The sequence below is a fragment of the Setaria italica genome, chromosome III (genome assembly GCF_000263155.2).
Source record: "Setaria italica strain Yugu1 chromosome III, Setaria_italica_v2.0, whole genome shotgun sequence".
In the NCBI taxonomy this organism is placed as follows: domain Eukaryota; kingdom Viridiplantae; phylum Streptophyta; class Magnoliopsida; order Poales; family Poaceae; genus Setaria; species Setaria italica.
Genome location: NC_028452.1, coordinates 46,547,938 through 46,572,849, shown reverse-complemented (window position 1 = coordinate 46,572,849; position 24,912 = coordinate 46,547,938). Strand labels below are relative to the sequence as shown.

At 43.4% G+C, this 24,912-nt stretch overlaps 1 protein-coding gene across 2 annotated transcripts; it reads left to right on the top strand.

Annotated features, from left to right (window-relative positions):
- The first annotated feature begins 3,967 nt into the window (after positions 1-3,967).
- Positions 3,968-15,972, top strand: LOC101785227 (ubiquitin carboxyl-terminal hydrolase 26). Of its 2 annotated transcripts, none has more exons than XM_004962913.4 (16): positions 3,968-4,100; positions 5,047-5,154; positions 6,048-6,198; positions 6,295-6,891; positions 7,603-7,858; positions 7,993-8,684; positions 10,266-10,374; positions 10,579-10,760; positions 11,298-11,573; positions 11,664-11,871; positions 12,369-12,440; positions 13,454-13,687; positions 14,324-14,587; positions 14,797-14,938; positions 15,028-15,204; positions 15,594-15,972. In XM_004962913.4, the coding sequence occupies exons 3-15, from the start codon at positions 6,119-6,121 to the stop codon at positions 15,141-15,143; spliced, it is 3,228 nt and encodes a 1,075-aa protein (XP_004962970.1). In that variant the 5' UTR covers positions 3,968-4,100; positions 5,047-5,154; positions 6,048-6,118; the 3' UTR covers positions 15,144-15,204; positions 15,594-15,972. The 2 variants fall into 2 exon arrangements, with proteins under 2 accessions (XP_004962970.1, XP_012700211.1); XM_012844757.3 differs by having other exon boundaries at positions 3,977-4,100; positions 5,052-5,154.
- Positions 15,973-24,912: the final 8,940 nt, after the last annotated feature.

Below are 24,912 nucleotides of genomic sequence, written 5' to 3'. Positions count from 1 at the left end.
GGTGTATATTAGAAAAGTTAAAACGACCTACAATTTGGGCACGGGGGCTATTCAATGGGTAAGTAATTAATTACTAACAGGAGCGGCCCAGACTACTACTTAGACCAACCAGAGAGGTCCAATTACAGAATGCCTAAGTCCACGTAGGGTCCAATTACGCACAAGGCCCTTCCTCCCTCCTTCCCTGCACCGCCTCCTCCCTCGTCGGCTCCCAACGCTGTGAAATCACCGCCGCAGACCGCAACCACTCGGGCCATCTCCCGTTCTCGCTCGTGCTCCTGCGAGTTGCGACTTTGCCTACGTCTCTTCGGAATCAACTCCAGTTCCTCTCCCAAAGACCCAAACCCTAGATCCACACCGACGGGCGGTGGCGGAGGGGCCTGCAGCCGGCGGCGGCCAAGGCGCCGTGCACCCATTCGACGGGTGGCAGGTGCGTGGCTGCATGCAGTGCGGCGTGCCAACGGCTGACGCTCCATCCTAGGCACCTGGCACGAGCCAACGGGCGTCCTGAAGCCTGGAGGCCTGCGGCTACGGCGCTGCCCTTCCCCGGACATCTAGGCTCCGGTTCCCCCTTCTTCTTCACAGTCCAGCTTCACCTCCTCTCTCATTTGGATTATGAGAGCAACAATTTAACTACTGAAGGCTGAGGTGAGCAATTTGTGAAATGTTTCCGAAATTGAGGGCTTAGGTTTTGAAACTTGTGCATGTGTAATTTTTTAGTTTGAAAAATGAAATCACAAATCAGAGCTCCAAGCTAATTGGCACTTTCTTGGCCATGCGGAGGATAGATCCCTGCTCTATTATTGTAATCTTCTATTTAGACAGTTTATATGTAAGTTTAGTATGCTGTGTACTCCCTCCGTCCGTGAATACAAGGCATGATTCTATTTTCACAAAGACCAATAAACGAGTTTAATGCTGTGGCTTCCAAGAAGAGTGCTTCGGCTCCACGTCTAATTTAAGTAGTTGGCGCGCATGCGTGCATGCATTAACCGCGAGCCATTCACTCTTCCGCGCGCCAAAGCAACGGCTCAGACTATTCCCTTGCCCTGCCCTGCATGCATGCAGATGGATTTTTTTCCATTGGGATGCTAAAGGAATTGCATGCACGGCACGCGCTAATTTCTCTCGCATGACCGAAATTTTCTTCCTTAGCGCGTGTCCATTTTGTCCCTTGGCGTCTACAAAATTTTCATTGGTGCTAATGGAAATTGATTTGCATGTGGCGCCACGGCCTATGCCTCCAATATGTTCCTCCTATAAATACAGGGAATGCTTATTCACAGTGGACACCACATCTTACTCCTCTAATCTTCCCTCTACTCATAATGCCCAGTCTAGATCTGAATCAGCCTATTGATTAGGATGAAATTGAGGAATTTGAAGGAGGCATACTTGATTTGAACTATGATTTCGTCTGGGACCCTGGCAACGAAGGTACTCATTCCTGGTTTCCGTTTCTATATTTCGATTGTGTTCCCATGTGTGCCTTTCCAAGTGTAATAGTTTAGCGGCATCCATGGCAGGTGATGGCGATGACGACGAGAACGACAACGATGCAGCTGATGGTATGGATGAAGCTGGAGCTAAAGGAGATGCCGTGGCTCAACCTGAAGCTGGAGAAACGGACAACGGTGTACACGCCATGGACCAAACTGAAGAAACGGACAATGGTGCACATGCCATGGACCAAAATGACATCGTTGCTGATCAAGCTGATTTCGTGGCATTCGATTCAGGTTAGTACCCGATGTTCGTTCTGATGCAAGCATCATTATTTTTTCTCATTTATTTTTGTTGTTGCATGTCCCATGCACGTACGGCTGTTTGAACACGAGCATGTTTTTTTTTGTGTGTAGGTACTCCTAACAATATCAAGAGGAGGAGGCACTACCCTCCTGACATAAAATGATCATCTATGCCATGTGCTTAGAAAGATCAGCTTCAGGCATGATGAAGGAGGGAGTAACGAAGTCCGTTGCTGCTGATATGGGGATTCTGTGGAGAGTTGTCCAGCGCGTATGGCGAGATGGACAAACTGGCGGTGGAATTTTAGCTTTCAAAAAAAAATTATGGTAAAAAAAACCCATTTAACCCAGATTTGAGAACGACGTATGCACATTTGATGGCAATATAGGGATTTTTCCCTTCACTTACTTGGAGCCAGCCAAGAGGCGAAGTCCCAATAGGCCTAGAGGTAAGCTATTTAATTTTACTTAATTAGGATTACTCTACTAATCTTGGTTACTCTACTTACGTGGTTGTATATATAAGAATCATGCAGCTGAAGACCATGACATCGGTCACGAGAGATACTATCCGAAAGTTTCTCGTTTTGCCGACCATCAAAGAAAAATGATCTGCTGAAGAACAAGGACGTCCTATATTCATCCAACAAGATAACACGAAGATGCATATTGCAGTTGACGATCCGGATTTTTGTCATGCTGCACAAACAAATGGGTGGGATATACGGCTAATGTGTCAGCCACCCAACTCTCCGAATCTTAATGTTTTGGATCTGGGGTTTTTTCAGCTCTACAGGCATTGTTTGAAAAGTCATCTCCATCAAACATTCAGGAAATTGAGTCGAATGTGTTCAAAGCGTATTTAGAATATCCGGTGGACAGGTCAAACCGTGTGTTCCTAACACTGCAGGGTACATGATAGAGATTATGCGTGCAAAAGGAGGGTAACGTTATGGTATCCCTCGTGTGAAGAAGGGAACATTAGAGAGAATTCATCAACTTCCAATAGGGCAACAAGTAGATAAGGAAATTTATCAAGATACAGTGAATTTCATTGCTGCATAAAAATGTACTTCTACCGCATGTAACCGATTAGATAAAAAAAACAAAAGTACACCATTGCTCGTTTCGCATCACTTGTGTAGTTCAGGAAAATTAGGGAAGAAGATTTTAAACATCATTGGATGGACAATCGCAAGGGCTTTCTCATCCTTTTTCTGCTTCAGCAGCAACATGTGTAGCAATTCTAGCTTCTTCCTCGATGTCCTCGAATGAATCTGGAACACAGGTGTCGCTGGCTAGTGAGTCTGGAACGTACCGAATGCTGTCGAAGTCGGTGAGCGGATGAGCTCCACCCGTGTTGGACGGAGCTCCTGCACGGCAGAGCTCCACTCGCTGACGGAGATAGAGTGCTCGCGCGCGGCCAAGCTCGACCTGCGCTTGCCGTCGCATGTGGATGGCGCAGACACGGAGCACTCGAGCACGGCCGAGCTCCTTCTGTGCCCTCCGACGCATGCACCGAGCACTGGCTCCAGCCACCTTTGCCATCTTCGTCGCTGCACAAAAATGTTGTGAGCTAAGGTGCAAGCACACAAGTTAGATTCTGCAGTAGTCTCATATAAGAAGATGTTGCTTACTCATGCAGTGAGAAGATAATCACTAGAGAAAACAAGATATATCCTGAGAACTTATAGTGCTTGCCTTTGTATAGTAGGAGTACTAGTCTCACTCGAGAGAACATGCATGCGCTGTGAGTAACGGCCAGCTGCATGCAACGTGGGAGCCGAGGAGAAGGATGACGCAAGTTAAATATTGCATGCGCCGCCGCCCTGTATCTCCGGACTAAAAAAAGCAGTTACGCCCTATATTCACGGACGGAGGGAGTATCTAATTGTTTGGAGAATTTTCTACCTGCATTACCGAATTGCATATTGAAGTTTTGACCCGTGACCTCATTCGAATTACCAATCACAGCCACTTACATCATTTTAAGTATGACTGAAAGCTTATCAAACCTACCAAATACCCCGTAATTATATTTGATTTATTTGGATCGCAGATGTCGAACCAGCGCTGTTAGAGCTGGCCTAATTCGATTTTATTGTACTGGCCTAATTCGATTTTATTGTACGGTAACAATATTCGCGGGAAAACGTAAATTCTAAGCCCGAAGTCGTTTACGTCTCCGCGTGGCGCACGCGGACCCTCTCGCCTGTAATGTATGCAAGTCCCTCCCCTGCCGGCCGCCCCTTCTCCGTCCCGGCCGTGGTCAACAGCTCGCTCCTCTCTCCTCCTCCGACGCTTCGTGCTCGTCCCAACTCCGGTGGGTGCTGGTAGACGGCCGGCGACGAGGTGGGCCTCCTCCTCTTCCTCCTCCTCCTGCTCCTGCTCCTCATTGCTCTCTCGGATTGAGGCATGGTGGTGACTGGGTTAGGGTTTCCGGTTCGGGGTCGTCGGGGGAGGGCTCCCGGGCCGGCGGGCTCAGAGTGTCTGGCGGCGGCAGTAGGCACGGCGGCGGTGGCGGATCGAGGGTGGTGAGGTGAGGCGGCGTGGGAATCCATCCATCCATCCATCCATCCATCCATCCATCGAAGCTCCGTTTCTCCACCCCTCCAGGCTCCACGCCTGCCGTTTGCTCGCTCGCGCCGCAACTGGCGGCTGCTGCAGCGCCGGCGCCGGTGGCCGCCCATGCGTCCTCCGCGCCCTTCGCATCTTGCTGTTGGTCGCAGTCGGTGGCCAGCACTGGATGGCATGGGGGCTGCTCCTTTTCCCCTCAGATTCAGCCGTCGTCTGACGGCACCTGATGCAGCTTGGCACCGAGATTTGCCTTGTTTTGTATTCCATCATGTTGACCTTTGTTTCATCCGTGCTGATTTGTGTCGATTCTTGCTAATTCGGGTCATTTTCTGTGCTGATTTGACAAGTCTGGTGCATTGATTTCGTGATGCTTTTTTGCTGTGTTCTCCAATAGCTTGGTTAGTTCAGTCGAGACCTGAGACCGAATCTGAACGCCCACCCCTAGAATCATGGCCATGAGGAAGCCAAATCCCTACACTATTATTGTAATATTCTGTTTGCACTATTTATACATTCTGTAATTTATGCATGTTTCAGACTTATTTGTTGAGTTTAATGTGTTGTGTACCTAATCGTTTGGGAATTTTGTACTTCGTGTTACTGAATTGCATACTGGCGTTCTGGCTAGGCATATACCTTAGGTTAGAATTCTAGGTCCGGATTGCTACGCCACGTCCTTTGTTGCTAACCCAATTCATCCGTGTTTTGAACTTCCAATTAGGCCAGCCTTTGTCATCTTCAGCGAGCAAGGTGAATCCAGCCATGGTGCAGGCGCAGTCAGTTGCCAAGGAGTTTCTTCTGGCCCCTGCACTGCAGCAGCAATGAAGATGTGAGTGGTCGTCTCTCACCACCTACCTGTGACCTTTTGTTGTTCATTGTTACTTTTATGCTGCACTAAGCTGTCAATCTTTCACCTGCACATATTTTTCTGTTATGGAATTTCTTGAAATATGGGGTCCAGCTAGTGCTTCAAATGTTGGCTGGCGGGCTTAGAGTGTCTGGCGGCAGCAGTTGGCACGGCGGCGGTGGCGGATCGAGGGTGGTGAGGTGAGGCGGCGTGGGTGCCGCGGGCGGCGGACGATAACCGGCGGGAAGGGCTGACAGTGGGGGTGAGCGGCTTCCTCAGTTAGCGAATGGCGGCGTGGAGGTGAGCTTGTGGGTGGCGTGGCCAGCGGTGCCAGGGGCAGTCCGGTTCATTGAACCTGGATTGTGGATGCCGTCACCACAAATCTTGCATGGGCAGGCGTTAGTAAAGTCCTCGATTTATTTCTTTCTCGAAGCTGCGCATCATGGCGGGCATGCCTTTCTCCTTCACCCTTTGTCATGTGATGATTTATTTTAGCAGCAGGGAAATAGGAATTAACTGATTTGTTTTTCAAATCAAAAGGTTTGGTTCGTTTAGCTCTTGGATCCTGGTTTGTGTTGAATTAAGGAATTATATTATGGCAGTAAAGATTTTGCTACCTTTTTATAGGAGGTACCATCTCCAATATTTTAACATCAATGTATTAATCGTTTGTACTCTTATTTGTGTGATTTCAATGAGAATGTGTGGCATGCGTACATGATCTTTTTTACTACAAGTTTTGTCTCGCTGTTCGCCCCACCTCAAATTTAGAGTGTGCTCCGCACTGGTTGAGGGAATGCTCTTTGGTCATGCTTGAAGGGCTGTGCGACAGCTCAGGTGTCCAAATTCTGAGCTTGTGCTTGATTCATGCCCAGGCTACACCTCCCAAGCACAGCCTCTGGTGAATCTCTGGTGGCAGCCTCCGGTCTCCCTTGTTGCTGTGACAATGAGTAGGCACAACACTCGCAACAAGAACAAGAGGCAACGGTCCGATGAATCCAGTAGCCCGTCCGCGGCTGTGTTCAAGTACGCATCTCCTTAGTTTCTTCTTCGGGTGGTGGCGGTTTCATAAGTTGCTCGCATTGCTTATTGTTGCTCTCCTTTTTTGGCTATCGATTTCAGGAAGATACATTCAGATGGCAATATCTCAAAGAGCGATATCCGGCAGCTTTACATGGTGTGGAAACCACTCTGCCAAGGCTGCCATGGGAACACCAAGGACTCCCCCAATTGTTTCTGTGGGTTGATCCCCACCGCCAATGGGGTCCGGAAAACTGGCCTCTGGCAGAAAATGCAGGAGATTGTTCGTGGCCTAGGTCCTAATCCATCCAGGGACCTCCGAGATTCCACCGAGACGCCTGCTGGATTGACTAATCTCGGCGCGACCTGTTATGCAAATAGCATACTTCAGTGCCTCTACATGAACAGCTCATTCCGCTCAGGCATTTTCTCTTTGGAGCTGGACATCTTGAGGAAGCATCCTGTTCTGGATCAGCTGGCTCAGTTGTTTGCGCAGCTGCACTCTAGCAAAATGGCTTTCATTGATTCAGCGCCTTTTATTAAGGCGTTGGAATTAGACAATGGTGTCCAGCAGGACAGCCATGAATTCCTCACCTTGTTTCTGTCTCTGCTCGAGCAATCTTTAAGTCACTCCAAGGTTCCTGGAGCTAGAACAATCGTGCAAAATCTGTTTTGCGGCAGTGTATCACATGTAACAAGGTATGGGATACAAATTTGAAGTAACTTTGTGCTTTTCTTACCAGTTTTAGGTTTGAATTTTGGAATTTTAGAAAATTAAGCTTTGAGCTGCTGGGATATTTTTATTAGCAATATTTGATATAATTATGTTTGTAGTGCTATCCTTTGCTTAAGTACACTCCACTCTTCAATCATTCTGTAAAGTTCTTCCAATACAGAGCTGAAGATGCAAATTCCATGAATCTGGGCTCACTGTATGGTTAACTTGTCTGATAACAAATGGGCCTGGCATGAATTTCTTCTGGACTAGACTCCTATTTTACTGTATCTAGTGCTTAGACAAGCATGCCAAGGCAGATTTTCAAGGCTCTGTGATTATATTGGTACCTCGTATACTTAGTTAGAAAGAGATTAAGTAGATTCTTGTGTTGTAACTGGCAACTTCTTTGTTTTGTATGTGTATTCACATTCATATCCCATAGCATCAAAGTGACTATGTTCAGTACATGGTGCTGATGCCTAAAAAAATTAAAACTTACCTGTTTATGTTGTACCATCAAGTTGTTGAAATAGGTCAAGCAAAATGATCAGCAGTCTCATTTATGGTATGACCTGCATTATGTTCGTGTGTTCAGTGTTGACCATGCTTTATCTTGTTATTTCCATACTGCTGCTATGGAAAAGTTACCGATATAACTTGTGGAAACTGATGTTTAACCATCAATGCTTAAGGTGTTCATCATGTGGAAAGGATTCTGCAGCATCTTCAAAAATGGAGGACTTTTATGAGCTGGAGCTGAATATTAAGGGTTTAAATAATTTGGAAGAAAGTCTGAATGACTACTTTAATGAGGAAGCACTGGATGGGGAGAACCAATACTTTTGTGAATCATGCCAGAAAAGGGTAGATGCCACTCGCTGCATAAAACTCCAATCACTTCCTCCGGTTGTCAATTTCCAGCTGAAGCGTTATGTATTCCTTCCGAAGGTAATATAATATACCTTTACCCAAAGCTCATCCATAGTTTTGTTGTAACATGTTCCTTCCACATTTATTTAGTCCTGTGCATTCTTCTCCTTTTCTTTTGTAAATAATTTTTGTCCAACTTTTCTTATTGCCAGACAACTACAAAGAAAAAGATTTCTTCAACATTCAGTTTCCCAGGACAGCTTGATTTGGGAAAGCGGTTGTCAAACCCCTCATCTAGTTGTACTTATGAACTGGCTGCTATTTTAATTCACAAGGGTACTGGTGCTAATAGTGGGCACTATGTTGCACATATAAAAGATGAAAGCAATGGGCAGTGGTGGGAGTTTGATGATGAGACCGTATCCAAACTTGGTTTGCATCCTTTTGGTGAGAAGCCAGGAAAGGCATCAAATAAAGATGATCAGAAATCCCAAGGTATGTCCGCAGCAGGTTCTATCATAAATAACAATAGTAATAATGGTCACCAGGAGGCAGCGCCCACTTCTACCACAGCAGAGATGTTTTCATCTACGGATGCTTATATGCTGATGTACAAATGTACCAGTAGGGATGTCAATGCCACTGAAAGCAATAAAAATGTGGAAATTAATGAGTCACTTCCGCGCCATCTTTCGGATCAAATTAATGAACTAAATGCATCATATGTAAAATCGTGTGAGGAATACCAAAGCAAGAAAGACAGCCATTTGGCATATATAACAGAGAGGCGTCAAGAAGTAAAATCTATTCTGACAGAAGCACCTGTGGATCCGGAGAATGATTCATATTTTTGGATCTCAACAGACTGGCTTCGCCAATGGGCAGATAACACTGCTCCTCCCTCGTAAGTTTATTCTTGCACCTGATTTGTTGCCAATGGTTGCCAAAATTTTGACAAACTCATGCCCCTTTGCTACATTTTTTTTACCAACTTGGCTAAAACGTTTGGCAAGCAAAACCATGAACAAAGTGTTGGTACCAAATTTTTGTTGGGCGAATAGTGGCACACCCCCAAAAAGTTAAGAGCATCAATGATAGTTTTCATGGCAGTAATCCCCTTTTGGCTCTAGCATCCTTAGTTTTCGTGTTAGTTTTTGTGATATCTGAATGTTATGGTTCAGTGCTTTCCCATGGGGTCATTAATGCTAATCCCTCTTTTTGTAAATTCAGCACACAACACCTTGGCTACTCTCACCTGCGGTGGCTGCTGCAGTAGTTGGCATAGAAATAGTATTAATTTTTGGCAAAATAGCCATTTTCGTCCCTCAGTTTTGCATCAAGGGTCAAGTTCGTCCCTCAACTTTTAGATGGGCCAATATGGTCCCTCAACATTTGTTTTTGGATCAAATTCATCCTTATGCTAATGTGGTGCTCTTTATTGGCATTAAACTAATATGAAAAGTCCTTTTTACCCTTGGCTTATGTAGGTCAAATATCTATGTGCTCATATTCTTTTGATATACAGGCAAAAATATGTGCCTTCCCTTTGCTGCCTGCTTATGCAAATGTTCAGGAAGATCAGATTCAGAAAAAAAAGATTAATCTGGGTAATGCTGAGCCTCTCGTTTGCTGCCTGCGATGCTTATGCAAATGTCCAGGATTTTGGGAATCAACTGAATAATCACTTGTACAGTGGGAATAGAGACTGACAGTACACGAAACGTTAGCATTCTGCCAAGCAACTTGATACGACATGCACGATAAGTTCATGCTAGATAGTAGTCTGCTTGGTCTTTTAGCAAATTCATTCCTTCTAATACCACTTCACAATTCTTTTTGGTGTTAGTGTTAAAGATTTAGATTACAGGAAATGTTTGTCAAAAATACACATACTATTTCACTACATATTTTGCATGCATATCAAAGGAATATGAGCTCATAAATGTTTGACCTGCATAAGCCAAGGGCATAAAGGACTTTTCTCATTAGTGTACTGCAAATAAAGAGCACCACATCTGCGCAAGGATGAATTTGACCCAAAAACAAAAGTTGAGGGACTAAATTGGCCGATCTGAAAGTTGAGGGATGAACTTGACCCTTAGTGCAAAACTGAGGGACCAAAATGGCTATTTTGCCTTAATTTTTTAGTCTTCTGCATCAAGTAATTTATGATAAGATCATTTAGTTCAGATCAAGTTATATCTATTAGATCATGTTTATATTGTAGGCTGGACTCTGTTTAAATATACAGAGAGGGGTCACACTATTTGCAAGAAGCAAAAAGTAAACCAAAGTATCTACTCTATCCCTCTAACTTTCTGTGTTACAGCTTCCATCACTGGCACCTTATAGGACTTAGGGTCCCTACCCAGAAAGTTGATGTCACTGCAATATGAGTTGCTTTTATTTAGCTACCGTGTGGCCTTTCCATATTCTTTACTGAACTGAAATATAGGCCTTTTACAGTTGTATTTTGTTTCTGCAGTTCTATTGACAATGGTCCAATTCAATGCGAGCATGGAAAGGTTCCAGCATCTAAAGTCACATCAATGAAGCGACTATCATCTGTAGCTTGGCAGAAACTATTTTCAAAAGTAAGAAGCTGCCACGCTTCTTAGTCTTGGTTTGCACTTCATTGAATTTTTCCTTAAATTGCTTATGTTAAATGATTATCTGTAATTCGGGAGCATGATGTAGTATAGTAACTGTAATATAAAATATTTTGTACTCATTTTGTAATACTTGTGGCATAATATTAATGAATATTTTTCCTTTTGTTCTCATTGCAATAATTTAAGTATGGAGGGGGACCGACATTGAGCAATGATGACTATTGCATGGAGTGTCTTAAAGATGGGGCAAAAAATGCAGTATCTGCTGATGTCTACCGTGAACGAAAAGCGTCATTAAAAAATATTGCAGAAGCAGCACTTGCTGGTAGCTGTCCAGATGGTCCTTCTTACTTTATCTCAAAGACATGGTATGCAAAGTGCATTGTTATCTTGAATTCTAATCTTGGTTCTGTATTTTTTTATGTATAAGCTAATAGTTTTGGTACGCTTAGGATTACTCCACTCATATGTTGTCTGCCTTTATGTGAACTATTTGTCTTATAGCCCTTTGATCCCTTGTGGTGACATATTATAGACCAGTGTGTCAATCAGTCTTTGATCGATAGTCTCCGCCTCTATGTTTATTTTTTTTACATTTTAGAGGTTATAATGCTCAATGTTGATCATGGTTTTATGCAAATGCAATTATTATTATACCTCTTGTTACGTTATGTCATGTTTTTCTTGATGGAGCTCTTACGCCTTAGCTAGTTGTAGTCATAAGGTTGCCTGGCAGTTTGTCATTTCAATAACTTTGCTTAAGCTCATTTCACTTGAATCTGCCCTCATGTGCATGCCTCTTGATTAATTTCCTTTTCCTTTTTTCCTTTTTGCTGGCCCACTTGCTGCACTATGTCACCAACCTGCAGGTATGGTCATGCTGACTTCTTTGCTGTTACTCCTAGGTTGACTCATTGGCTGCGGAGGAAAAATACTGATATCACATCTGATGCTGATAGTGGACCAACAAGTGCTTTAAGATGTTGCCATGGGGATCTTCTGCCAGAGCACGCTCCAGGGGCAAAGCGGATATCTGTACCAGAGAGCCTCTGGTTATTTCTCTATCAAACCATCAATGAGAAGAAGGCTGATGATATTATGACTTTTCCATCAGATTGTCAGCCATGCGAAATCTGCAATCAGGAATTGTCTGATGTTGCTTCTGTAGAGGGTAATCTTAGGTAATATAGAGTCAAAAATCAATGTTACGTGTTGGGTCATTCACTAAAAGATTTATGCCTAACATAAATTTTCATGTCTATGACTTGCAGAGCAGTGAAACTCAAGCAACGACAGAATCATGAAAAGTTAATATCTGGGAAAAGCTTTGCACTTCATCCCGGTCAAAAATATTATTTGGTTCCTTCATCTTGGTTGTCAGAATGGAGAGCTTATGTTACAGCAACCGGGAAAAATATTTCTTCATTACTAGAACCTCAAAGTCTGGAAGCTATTGTCAATTCACTTATATGTGAAAAGGTAAACGAATGAGTCACATGTTGATACGTGTCTGGTTCTTAAACCTAGAAGGCAATAAAAGAGTGGAACTCTAATGTTTGAATTCGAGAGGAGAATTTTTTTGTGGAGAACAATTTGGATTCCTATAAATTTCAAAGGACATCCTTGTCAGAACTTCCATACCAAAGTTATGAGATTGTTGTTAGTAAAGTTTATAACCTACTTCTCAAGGTACAATGACTTATAGAAAAGGACTAACAAAACCTGATTGCTGGCATAATACAGTTTTGCATATAATGAGCTGTATGCTTGTATTGTATTTTAATTGTAGTGTGGTATACTGCTTTAACTCAAATGCAGATATCTGTGTAATCTGTATTTAAATGATGTCTATTTGTGAGTATAATGGGTGCAAGTTTTACATGGTTTGTGAATTCATTTTTGTCTTGATAGGATATCTGTGTTCTGTTGATTGTGACCGCATTACCTTTTTTAACATAAGGATTGATAATTTTCAGCATTCAAGATTGCTGCAAAGGCCTTTGGATCTTGTTTGTAAGCGCGGAAGCATTACTCAGAAAACATCAAATGTAAGTCCTTGCTCTTCACAGAGCTTCCTTGCTCTGCTTCTCCTTTGGCTGCAAACTCAAAACTTTGTCGATAGGCATAGCAAGTAAGTATGCTTTCAATCATGGTTCAATTTGAATGGTGGAAACTGAAGCATACTAGCAGCTCTGAAACACTGGTTTCATTAAAATGCTGTATTATGGAAAACTTTTAGTTTCAACATATTTTATAGTTTCGAAAACTGCAGTGTCTCCAATACCATGTATTTTTTTTTGGAGTTTCTGAAAATCCTCTCTGCCCTCTTTTTACTAAACCAAAGCCATTTCTCTCGTCCTTTCTGTCCAATCTCCATTCATTCATCTGAAAACCTGGATGTGAAGAGTATGCATGTACATTAGCCATTCCTATAATAATGTAGATCTTGATGATATTTATCCCTTTTTTTCCTCGAACCTTGATATTTATCATGTACACAAACACTCATGAATAGTAATGAGCTTAGCAGAATTTTTTATATGGAAACGTGAACTTACATACCGTGGCTTCCAAGCACAGCGTTGTTTTCACGATACTGTAAAATACTTTTATACCTTAAATTGTACTCCCTCCGTCCCAAATTACTATTCGTTTTGGCTTTTCTAGATACATAGATTTTGGTATGCACCTAGATATATACTTATGTCTAGATACACACCAAAAGCTATGTGTATAGAAAAGCTAAAACGAATAGTAATTTGGGATGGAGGAAGTAGTATTTAAATGCATGGCATTTTCTGAAACTATTGTTTCTGAAAATCATAACATCCAAACATGCCCATGCCCCTAGGTTGGAAACATGAGGCTCTTGCTGTTTTGCACTATGCTTTTACCACTTGAAGAAGCTAAATAGAGTTAAAAAAAAAATACCTTGCTGTACTGAGCTCGCCTGTCCGACAGCCTTTGTTGTTTTCCTTCTGTGTTTGCTAATATAAATTGTTGTTCATGATGAAAATGAATGTTAGAACATCGTGAGTTGATCATTTTCCTTTGTTTTCAGGGTGATGGTTTAACAATGATCCCAGAGTACAATTGGAAGTTATTCTCTGAAGAGTGGAGTGCCACACCTGAAAAAGGTATATCTGCTGAAATTGCTTTTAGCAAGAGCTCTCAAGAGAAACTGCCCGGGTCATCTGAAGCAATGCCAATTATGGATGGTGACCTAGACCAATCTCTTGATGATGCTAATGATGATTTGGGGGCCAGAGAGCCTTATGTCAGAACTGATCCTGAGGTAAACTAGCTGTTCTAGAGGTATCGGTGTATCACTGAATCCTAGTATTAGTGGTCCCCTTGGTTGAGTCTTGAAAAAAATAATATGCTAGGAACTAGGAAGACCTAATAGGAGCTGTATCATGTAAATGAAAATGATAAATTTGTTGGTAGTTAAAGTAAGAATGTAATTGGCACGTTGATCTTTCTTTTGATAATAGAAACATGCTATACTGATGTTACTGGTGGAGCAATGTAGGCTTTCATGATTTACAAAGATGTTATGGAAATCATTTTGCGAGCTTATTTTATTAACAAAAAAATTGTAGTACCATGTACACTAACAATTGCACAGCAACATGGCCTGTTTAACCCATTCCAACCCCCAAAAGAACAAATATTAAGTCTAGCTTTGACAATTATACCTCAAATATTTGTACCCCATCCAAGGGAGGGAACAAACTACAGAATCTCGGGAATCATGCACTTGCAGTTGCGTTATATCTTCTGATGAAATTTGGGTCTTTAGCTCTGTGCTGCTTCAAAAAAGTGGTATTGCTTGTTGTAGTTGTTTCAATGCTTAAACTTCAATAGTCAAATGTTTTCTGCCTCTGAAAAATTTACATCTAATGTGTATAAAGTTACTTCATATTTGTAGGTTTGTGAAGATTGTATTGGAGAAAGAGAGAGCTGTGCATTGGTGGAGAAGCTCAATTACCAGAATGAAGACATCCACGTCTATTTAGTACGTGGAAAAGAAGCACCAAAGTCTATCAAAGAAGCATCTAAAGCTGTTGCCGTATCAGATCGTCGGACTTCGAAGCGTTCCCGAAGAACTAGCTCTGGAACTTCAATCAGTTTGAAAGTCTCTGGTTCTACATCCGTCTATCAATTGAAACTCATGATATGGGAATCTTTAGGGGTATGCACATGCTGAATCCATAAAATTTTGCGAGCGCAGTTACTGATGCACTATATTTTGTTTCCTTCTCCGTATTTCAAAAGAGACTTGCAGACATTTTTTACTTTTCTATCTAGCTTTGGGATGTGCTCTCTTTTTTGTTGTTTATCCTTGCATGTTATTTGAACCTCTCCAAATTATTCAAATAGCCGAAACTCTTATGCATTTAGATCGTGAAGGAGAACCAGAAGCTTCACAAAGGCTCTGTTGAGATTGAAGATGACTTTGCTACTCTTGCTGACAAGAGTATTTTTCCCGGGGATGTTCTTTGGGTCAGAGACTCTGAAATCTATGAGAACCGTGACATAGCAGGTGAATAACCAAATATGTTGTGAAAAATCATTTTTCTTAAAATTGGAGATTGTTGGTGGTTTCAAGCATTTGTCATTTGTGTGTTTCAGATGAGATTTCAGATCAGAAGGCTGATATGCTACAGGCTGAGGAAGGCTTTCGAGGAACTCTGTTGACATCAAGTGTTTCAGCTCAGCTTTGTCAGGATATAGCATTTAGTGAATGAGTTCCCACATCAGATGTATAGCTGCATATCTTCTGATTAAAATGATCAAGCTTGCTGGGAGGTGATGCTCACTCACTTATTCTTTGTTTTTTATTTCATATAGTTGCCTTTTGTTTGTTTTTATTGCATAGTGTTGCCTTTCCCTTTGAGCATGTAGCATGTATATGAACTGGTTCAACAGTTTACCATTGAACCAATGGCACTTTTAAATTAGCTACTGTTTCGAACACCTATTGTTTTGTATATATATACAAGTTCCGTTACATGCTTCATGTATGAGATTAGTCGTTAGGAAACAACAAAGTTGGAGCTTCATTATCTGTCCACTCACTGCTGCTACCTACCTTTTTACTCTATCTCAATACCCTAGCTCCCTGCTTGGTGCTCACATCTTGTGATCTGTTATCGACAAAACACTAACTCATGGTGTCTTGTACTCTTGTGATGCAGAAATCGTGATTGCTTCGCAGAGTGTCGCACAGAATTATGGCGGTCCTAGCAGCCGCCCTGGCGGAAATTTGTCAGGCTGATTTTAGTGAAGAAAACAGAAGAGGCTCCTCCTGAAGCTGTCGGTCTTCCCCGTTGTAATTATATGACTAGTAGGAAGTTGGCTATTTCCGGCCGTCGTGCTGGCTGCACCCGTAGTATTTTTCCTCTCTTTTCGCTGGAGGGCTATGAGTGAATTGCCCTACCTGGTGGCCTGCTACGCAGAGGTTTGTTGAGAGGCTGGGGCCTTGAACGGATGCTGAGGTAGCAGTCGTCGGCTTGTCACGTTTGCTAGATGAGATCGTAGTGCCTGGGGTGGCCTTTATCCCTCGTGTTTTGCATGTGTTCCTTTTGCATCCTGTCTTTTTTGGCTGGTTCATGCGTGGCTCAGGCCGGCATCAATCTGTTGCCTCCTGCGCCTTGGCTTTGGCCCCAACTCCTGGAACGACTATTTGTCACCAGTGAGACAAATAGCTATCTATCGCCCATGCATGGGTGACTGACTGACAGTTGCTGGTAGGTGGGTCCAATGTGTGTTGTTTTCCTTTTCGCATCAGTCTTTGTTGCGACATCGTCTGTGTTGCGGGGTTCACATGCACTTCAGAATTTGTACAGTTAGCAACATAGGTAGTGATTGGTTCATTGGCCTAGCTGAAGTCTGGGCAAGAGATATGCAAGGCCAGCCCAAGCCAGGCTAATGCAATGCAAGCACCCATTGTTTGGTTGAGTGGCTACTACTTAGGCTGGCTAAGGTTGTGCACGATTGGTTGCCTGGCTTTGGTTGGTTAGGATTACCTCCTTTCTGCTTCGGTGAGTTGAACTACCATCACCGCTATGAGCTTCTTCTCCTCCGAGCTAGCAACAACTCTCTCCATTGGTTCCTGTTGCAACAGCTCAATTATCTCTACCCCGAGGCCTCGATTCTGGGTCACGGATGCAATCAAAGCACCAGCCATCCAGCAACCAGCTCATCCATTCAAGTAGCAACAGGAAGCACAAAATCCATCTACCATCGAGTAAGCAAGAGGCGGCAGCAGCACATCAATTCGCTCCACCATGGAAGCCTCAAAGTCAAAGCAGAGCAGACCGAAAGCGGAGGCTGAGAAGACGAAAAACAGAGCACCAGCCGCTTGAGGTCACGAGAGCTCAATTCGTGGCGACGGAGATTGTTTTTGGCCACGCTCGAGGTCGCTACGAATTGAGCTCTCGTGCCCGCGAATCCGCGCCTCCCCAAGAACTCATCTTCTTGCATAATGGCCGCCGCTGGGAACCGCTCCTCTCACTCTCACCGCCGTGACCTCAAGCGGCCGGGACGGCGCGCGAGGGGGTGTAGATTCCAGAGGAGGATTCCGCGCGGCGACGGCGGCGGCTGCGGAGGGCGGGTGGGATGAAGAGGGAGGTGAGATGATTCACTCGTCAGGGCCACCACGAGCTCGATGGCGGCAGGACTTCCAATGCGCCGGAGCCCGCGGCCATGTCGAAGAAAGTCGATGAGCCGCACAGCCGAGGTGCCGCAACACAGCCTCGCCCCTCGAGTCGCATGAGCGCGGCGCCGGCGAGGAGCTCGTTGTCCGCCCGTCGAGGTCCGCCCCTCACGCCTCTGCTCCATGGAGGACCAGGCACTGACGAAAAAAGGATGCGGTGGACGCAAAGGGGAGGTGAGGCGAATCCTCGTCAGAGCCACCGATGGGCTTGTGCAGCCTACATGGCTCGGAAACGAATCTCGTTTTCGTTTCCAGCTAGCCAGGCTATGAGAGCTCCTTTTGCATCACCAGGGCCAGGCTTATGAGTTGGACACGCATCCGATTACCAATCACGCAGATAGTTTTTTTTTTCCTACGGAATCTCATAACTTTGGGGCTTTCATAGCCAGGGCGGATTCGGGCCCGTGGCCCTAGGCGTGGCTCAAATCACCACTTATAACCAGCTTCATTTTTCATGATCCAGCTAGGTCGGAAAACCTGTCCATCTTCCGAAAGGTAGGAAGAGGTTGAACCTTCCGATGTGGCTGAGGAGGGGTGGGAGGTGGGTGGTGGTCGAGGTGGCGGTGGGGTTAGGGTTAGGATTCAGGGTTGCTGGGGGCTCCAATGGTCGGCGGTCATAGAAGATGAGGGGTAGGGGCAGCGTGGAGGCCCGGTAGTGGTGGCGGATTGGTCGGTGATGAAGGCGAGGCAGCGCGGGAGCGCCGCCGGCCGGGCAGGGTTGGATCCCGGTGAGCTGCGATCGGCATGTTAATATCGGTTTTTGATCGGAGTCAACCATTATGGATAAGATTCTGACAGCCGATGAAGGAGAGAGAAAAGAGTCAATAAGTTCCTTGGTTGCACCTCCGGTGAGAGGTTTGTGCCCAAGTTCGGTATTACCGTTTTATAGTCCTATTCTTGTGTTTTATTCGGAAAAATAAAAAGACATGCAAAGAGTAAGGAGTTATCGAACCCAGGTCGTCATGCGACTTACCACTGTTGGCTGCTCGTTGATTTGTAATGGGTTTTGGCAACAAATATGTTTTATATTATGTAAGTTAGAGAATAGACAAATTAAATCGGAAAAAAAATTGTGCCTTAGTTGAGACTTGAACCGACAAGGAACTAAGGAAGTTTAACAACCAGGCTACAGCATGAGTTGTGAAAGGGTTCTGGAATTTTACTTTAAATAATATTTCTGTCCGGTCATTTAGAATTACATAGTAAAACATCATGGTACCACACCCACAAAAAATAGTAACTTGAAGGGGAGTCAAACCTGAGAGCAGGGTCTCAAGCGCAAGCATCACCACCACACCACTTCACCGTTTGTGCCAGACCATTGCATTATTTTTACTTAACAAGATTCGGCGTCGCTGCCGAGATGACAGCACGCGATTGGCTGAACTGATTTGGAATGAAGAACACATGAATAGTTGGTATTTCTATTTTTAATGTAGATTCAAAATTTGTAATTGGTATTTCTCCGTCATACGTAATCCAAATTTGATGGTTTTTTTCTTGAATTTTTCTAAAACCACCATCTTTTCTTTAATGACTTATTGTATATAGATTTCTATTTCGTGGATCTTATTTATATGCCTTGTCTTCTTCCTTCTATGTAAAAATAGAAAAATATTTCTTTTGCACAACCATTACGAAATGTAACTTTGTATTTTGTAATATTAAGGTAAACAAAAGGTTATGTCCAATTTTGAGGTGCAAATGAGTTCGAAAATGTTGTAAAGTATGAAAAACTTCAATGTTCAACAAACATTATACGAAACTATGTGAGAGATATATCCATTTGTAAACAATGTATATCCCTACTTTACTAAAACCATTTGAAATTTGTATGACAGGTTTAGGGACCCAAAATATGTTGCCATGCCATTTGAAACCCAGAGGACCCAGTTGCTATGGCCAGCATCCAACGTATAGGTCATTGCGAAATGAATCCTACAAAAGAGTGGCGTGAATTGCCCCCTTTACCATTGCCCAGGTATATATGGTTCAGTTTACTAACATAAACTGGTCAGAGTTATAGCATTGATGTGTAGGTGCTTCTTATGTCATTGTTCTTTGCTTCTAACAGTAATTATAAGTTGTTTGTTTCAGTTTTGGTTCTAATATCTGAACAGTTTAGATGCCTAAGGGGGTGTTTGGGAGGAGGGGACTAAATTTTAGTCCCCGTCACATCGAATGTTTGGACACTAATTAGGAGTATTAAACCTAGACTAATTACAAACTAATTACACAATCCTAGGCTAAATCGCGAGACGAATCTATTAAGCCTAATTAGTTCATGATTTGACAATGTGGTGCTACAGTAACCATTCGCTAATGATGGATTAATTAGGCTTAATAGATTCATCTCGCGATTTAGCCTAGGGGTTCTGCAATTAGTTTTGTAATTAGCTTATGTTTAGTCCTCCTAATTAGTATCCGAACATCCGATGTGACAGGGCTAAAGTTTAGCCCTTAGTATCCAAACGCCCCTAAGAATCAAATTGTAGTATCAAGCATGAAATCGATCTTTTAACATATCACGTGATAGTCCTAAACCAAATTGAGTAATATGGGATGCATATGAAATTCATGTACGTACTGCTCTAGCTGAAATGATTCTACAGAAATGATTCCTAGCTTGCATTCTGTTTTGCTCTAGCTGATGATGGCACATATGAATTTAAACCCTTCCATCTGGTAGTAGAATGATAGCCATTTTTATTTCAGCACATCAAACTGTGTGCATGTAAAAAAAATCAGTAGTAGCGTGCATGTAATGAAAAGTTGTCTCTCTTCTTTCAGGTAGCATTAAGAAGATGCAACCTTCTGTTTCTTTTGTGAGGTAAAAGATAGTACTGCACAAAAAGAATAATATTGACCAAATGTTATTTCAACTTGTTGGGCATGAACTTCTAGTAGAGATGATGGCGTATTGAAATGTTAACCTGATATCTTTTGCTCTGTTATTTACTATTTCTCTTCTACAAATATATCGAGAATAAGTTTTGGTCACTGATGCCATCCAACATGGTGGATGGCTTGTCTGCATGATGCTCGAGCTGTGCTACTGCCTTTCAGTAGTTTATTGATCTGCTCCTTTGTGATATGCGCCTGTGTCTTGATTATTAATTTTGCCATGTTGCTTTTACTAATTTATTCTTTGTGCTGTGCTTGTTTATCAGTAAAAAAATGACTAATTCCTTATATGTGCTGGTTCTCTGCTAAAATATTTTGCTACTTGCTAGTGCCTAGTCCCTTCTGTCAATATTAATGGTTAAGTAATTGTTTTATGCTTGATTAGTTTATTACTTAAGCTTCTGTCAATATTCTGGGTCAACATCGACCAAGCTAATTGGCACGATGGTATGTCAGATTTTGCTGGAACCAATCTTTTGCTGTTGCAACCTATCTTTGTTGTTTTTGGTGCTGGAGTGCCTTATGTGCACTGATAGTGGCTTAATTAAGTTGTTTCTGGTACTTTGTTTTTAGTGTTGCAGGTCCTGCTGGTGTTCTGGAACTATTCTTGTTTCCGGAAGCGAAGATGAAACATGAATGTAATTGCTGTTGTCTCTGATTTGAATGTAAATCTGAGATTGTATCTGTTATTTTGGTTGATGGGTTGATAAAATTTGATATGTATTCTGGGCTGTAATGATCATTCTGATATATGGGCTGAGAAATTAGATTGAATTTGGTGGTCTTAATTTTTAATAGGCATGTTTAGTGGGTTTCGATATGATACAGTGGACTGAAAAAATGGTCCAACTGAGTGGCCCAGTTCTAAAATGAGCCTGTTAACCAATGGGTCATGAATGCCACGTTAGCAGATATGTCACTAGCCATGTCATTGTCACTGGCCATGTCATCAATGACGTCACTAGCCATGTCATCGTTCACGTCACCAGCCACGTCATCATCATTATCCACATCACTAGCCATGTGGCAACCATCCGTGACATTTATTTTCATCACAAACACTGGGCCTGGGCTAGGTTGCACGGGCCTAAGGGTCTTTTGTGACAGTTAAAAAACATCATAGATTGTGCTGATATGTGACGATTTCAAAGAAAACGTCGATCAATTTAATCTGTGACGCTCAATACATGACGTTATCTGAAATCGTCAAAGACACTGCTTTATGATGGTTTTTCAGTGATCTGTGACAAATTTATTCCGTCATAGATTAAATAGTTTCTTGTAGTGATCCAGAATAGGGTGGTAGCCCCATCACCCACTTGAACCGTCACCGAGGCCTCAAAAAATGCCTTGTAGTCATTTTCTCCTTGAATTGAAGCCCGACCAAGTCTTATCACCATCCGTACACGACAACCACAACCAGCTCATCGGAGGGCCAATTCCATGAGCTGTAGATTGGGAATCCCTAGGCCCCCCAACTCCTTGGGTAGCAAACATTGATCCAAGCGACCGTGCACTTGCCGTCCAAGGCTACTTCAGTCCCGCACCAGAGGCCTCTGATGAGAGTGTCAATAGCCTTGATGGCCCAAGGTGCGATCTCAATCTCCATAGAGATGTGGATGGGGATGGCATTGAGCATCGTTTTGGCGAGGATTAAGAGACCACTTCCATTAAGCATCCTACCCTTCCAGGTTAGTAGGCGCTTGGCGATCTTATCCACCAGTGGCTGCATGGCCGCCTTTGGTAGATGACGGATGCAGAGGGGTACCCCAGGTAAGTACAAGGAAAATCCGTGACCTGACACCTCAACATCACAATGATGAGGTGAACCTGCTCCACCAAACAATGAATTGGGAATGCTTGACTCTTGGAGTAGTTGGCCGCCAACCCTGAGGCCTTATGAAATAAGGATAGGATCTCTCTAATGAGAATGAGATCCTAAGCGACCGGAGATATGAAAACGACCACATCATCAGCATAAAGAGAAGCTTGTTGCTTTATAGGCGCCGGACGTAGTGGTTGGAGTAGCCCCCTACCATCTGCTAATATGAGAATAGCATTAAAACACTTCATGACGAGCACAAATAGCATAGGCGAGAGGGGGTCTCAATGCCCAAGCAGTAGCCTTAGGAAACCCAAGCAGCAACCAGTGAACGGAATTGACATACAATTTAAAAAATGCATTATATGCTTTGTTACCGTGACTATCGCTACATGGGTTAGTTTGGGCGCTTGGATAAGTGGCCCTAGGCGTGGACATCGGCCAGCTCCGCCACTGTTCACAGCAACATAATCTTTGCAAAAAGCCATCAATTAGCTGTGAGAACTCAACTAGTATAAACATATCTGATGTAGTAATGCCTTTGGTGGAGATTATTTTGTTTATTTGGATCATGGAACTGTGCAAAAATAATTACGTGAAATGCTTGTTTGAATCTGCAGTACTTAAGTAAAATGTCTTGATTAAATGCCCGTTTCTTGTCTCACTTCCGAACCGTGTCTTATTTGGGCTGGTAACTGCAGCCGTTAACCGGATGTACGTTGAAAATGCTGATTGCTTCAGCAGCCGTTGGATAGGCAATGCATGGCTTCTAGGAGGAAACTCAGCACATCAGAGAATCCGTGCTGTCCTAGAGGAGCCAGCAGCGGGTTCCAGTGACAAAGAGGTGGAGGTGGCTTATGTTACTGGAAAATCTCTGACCCACCATATCATAACATCCATTTTATTTTAGCCCGGTCGAACGACAAATCTCGCCGCATCCACTGGAGTTGTAGGATAGAGTTGTGCCCCCCCCCCCACTGAAGTTGTAGGACAGAATTTTCATTTTAAAAAGGGGTTATAGGAAGAGTTGCTGCTACCCTCTGGGAGCAAAGGGAGTTTTAAAAAGTCGCCGATCAAAAAAAAATATTCACTAAAAATATGTTCTAATTTTGAAAGAAAAATCATTTTACGTACCATGAAAATAATTTAATGAAAAGATGTTACGATTTTGGAAGGCAAAATTGTTCACTGAGAAGGAAAAAATGTTTTAGGTTGTAAGAAAAACTTTTCCATAGAGAGTGTTCAATTAGAGGAAAAAATGTTTTAGCTGAACTAAAAAATGTTTCGGCTTGTATAAAAATATGTCTAGTAATACATGTGATTTGTTTCATAAAATACAAACTTTTAAAAATAATTCAAAAACATATGATTTGCTTCAGCTTGAGTCAACAGTAAAGAGATTTGCCCGTGCTGCCATGCTCCACAACGCTTCGGAAGCTGGAGCAAAGAAGCAATTTGGAACAATAAGTAAGCACCTTAGATCTAAGTTCATAGGTTGAAAAACGTGATAAGCTGTTTGCGAAAGGTTTCCACAAGAATGGGACTAAATTGCTCCTCCTTTTGGTATGGTTCCACGCTCCATATGACTATTTTTTCGAAAGATCCCGAACATGTGCGGCGTATATGGTGTATATTAATAAGAAGAAGAGAGTTAATCTGTTTGTGAGGGAAACCGGATCCAAAAACCTTACAACCACCAGCCTTATCATAACCACTTACAGAGCACACCTAAGACTACAACTACAACTACCATCAAGCTGCCTACTACAACAACTATCTAAATGAGACCGCGCCATCACGTTGCCATCGTTGCTGAGCTTGCCACGGAAGACAGCAGCTCCGACTTCACAATGAGGACCACAACATCATCCAAGGTCCACCAAGGTCCTCATTGCCAGCCACCCACCAATGACCAATCACATCTTCGAGTCATCGTTGCCGAGCTCGCCGCCCGGACGCAGCAGCTCCGACTTCTCAAAGACAGTAATTGGACGCTGCTGCCGGTTGAGAGATACTAAACATGGTGCTAGGCTTCCATGACGACGCCTTCGAGAAGATCACGACGCTGAAAGTGTGTTGCCATCGTAATGGGCAAGGTTTTTACCTAAGGAAAAACCAATAGGGTAGGATGGGGTGGATGCCTCCAACAAGGAAGCGGCATCCATAGGCGTTGCTGTCCGAGCTTTCGCCCTATCCTCAACCAACCTACCCCCGCAAGAGCAGTCGTCGGTGCATAGCCAAAGGCGAGCACCAATGGCCACAATAGCGTCCCCGATGGCAAAGCAAGCGCAACACAAGGTTGGAGGCACAGAACCTGATGGAGATTGAAAACGAATGAGTGAAACCGTCGCATCACCGCTTCACTACTCTCCGGCATGGCGTCACCGATCAACAGCACGCCGCTAGCAGTGGCCACCAACGCCCGCCAACCAGCCACCACATGCCTCACCACAGCAGGGCCACGCCACCACCGGTCGCCTCACCCGGCCTTGCGCAGTCACCGCACCATGCCAGCAGACGCCGCTAGCCCAATACGTGCGGCAACACACCCCGGCGCCGCCTACCGAGCCGGGCACTGTCTGCATGCATCCTACCACCCAACACCACCACCAGCCACCAAGGCCATAGATCCGCCGAGTGGGGCGACGGATCTGCCCAAGGTGACACCTACGATCCGGCTACCGGAGCAGGGCCGGTCCTGAGATTTGGGAGGCCCGGGGCGAAAATAAAAATCGGACCTTTAATATAAACATTATAACAAATATATATAAAATATTACCAATAAATACTTAAATGTATCTAAAAACAATATTCATATCAAGTTATTTATATTGAGTACCTTAAAAGTTTCTTCTAACATTCCTCGATGCAAAGTCACTTATGATAGGGTTGATATCAATCTCATCCAACAATTTCTTCTCGATACATAATGTTGCCAAACCGTTTAACCTCTCTTGAGTCATTGTTGACCTCAAATAGTTGCTCAATAACTTCAACTTTGAAAAGCTTCTTTCAGCCGATGCGACAGTCACAGGCACCGTAAATAAGAGTCGGTAAGCAATGGAGATATTAG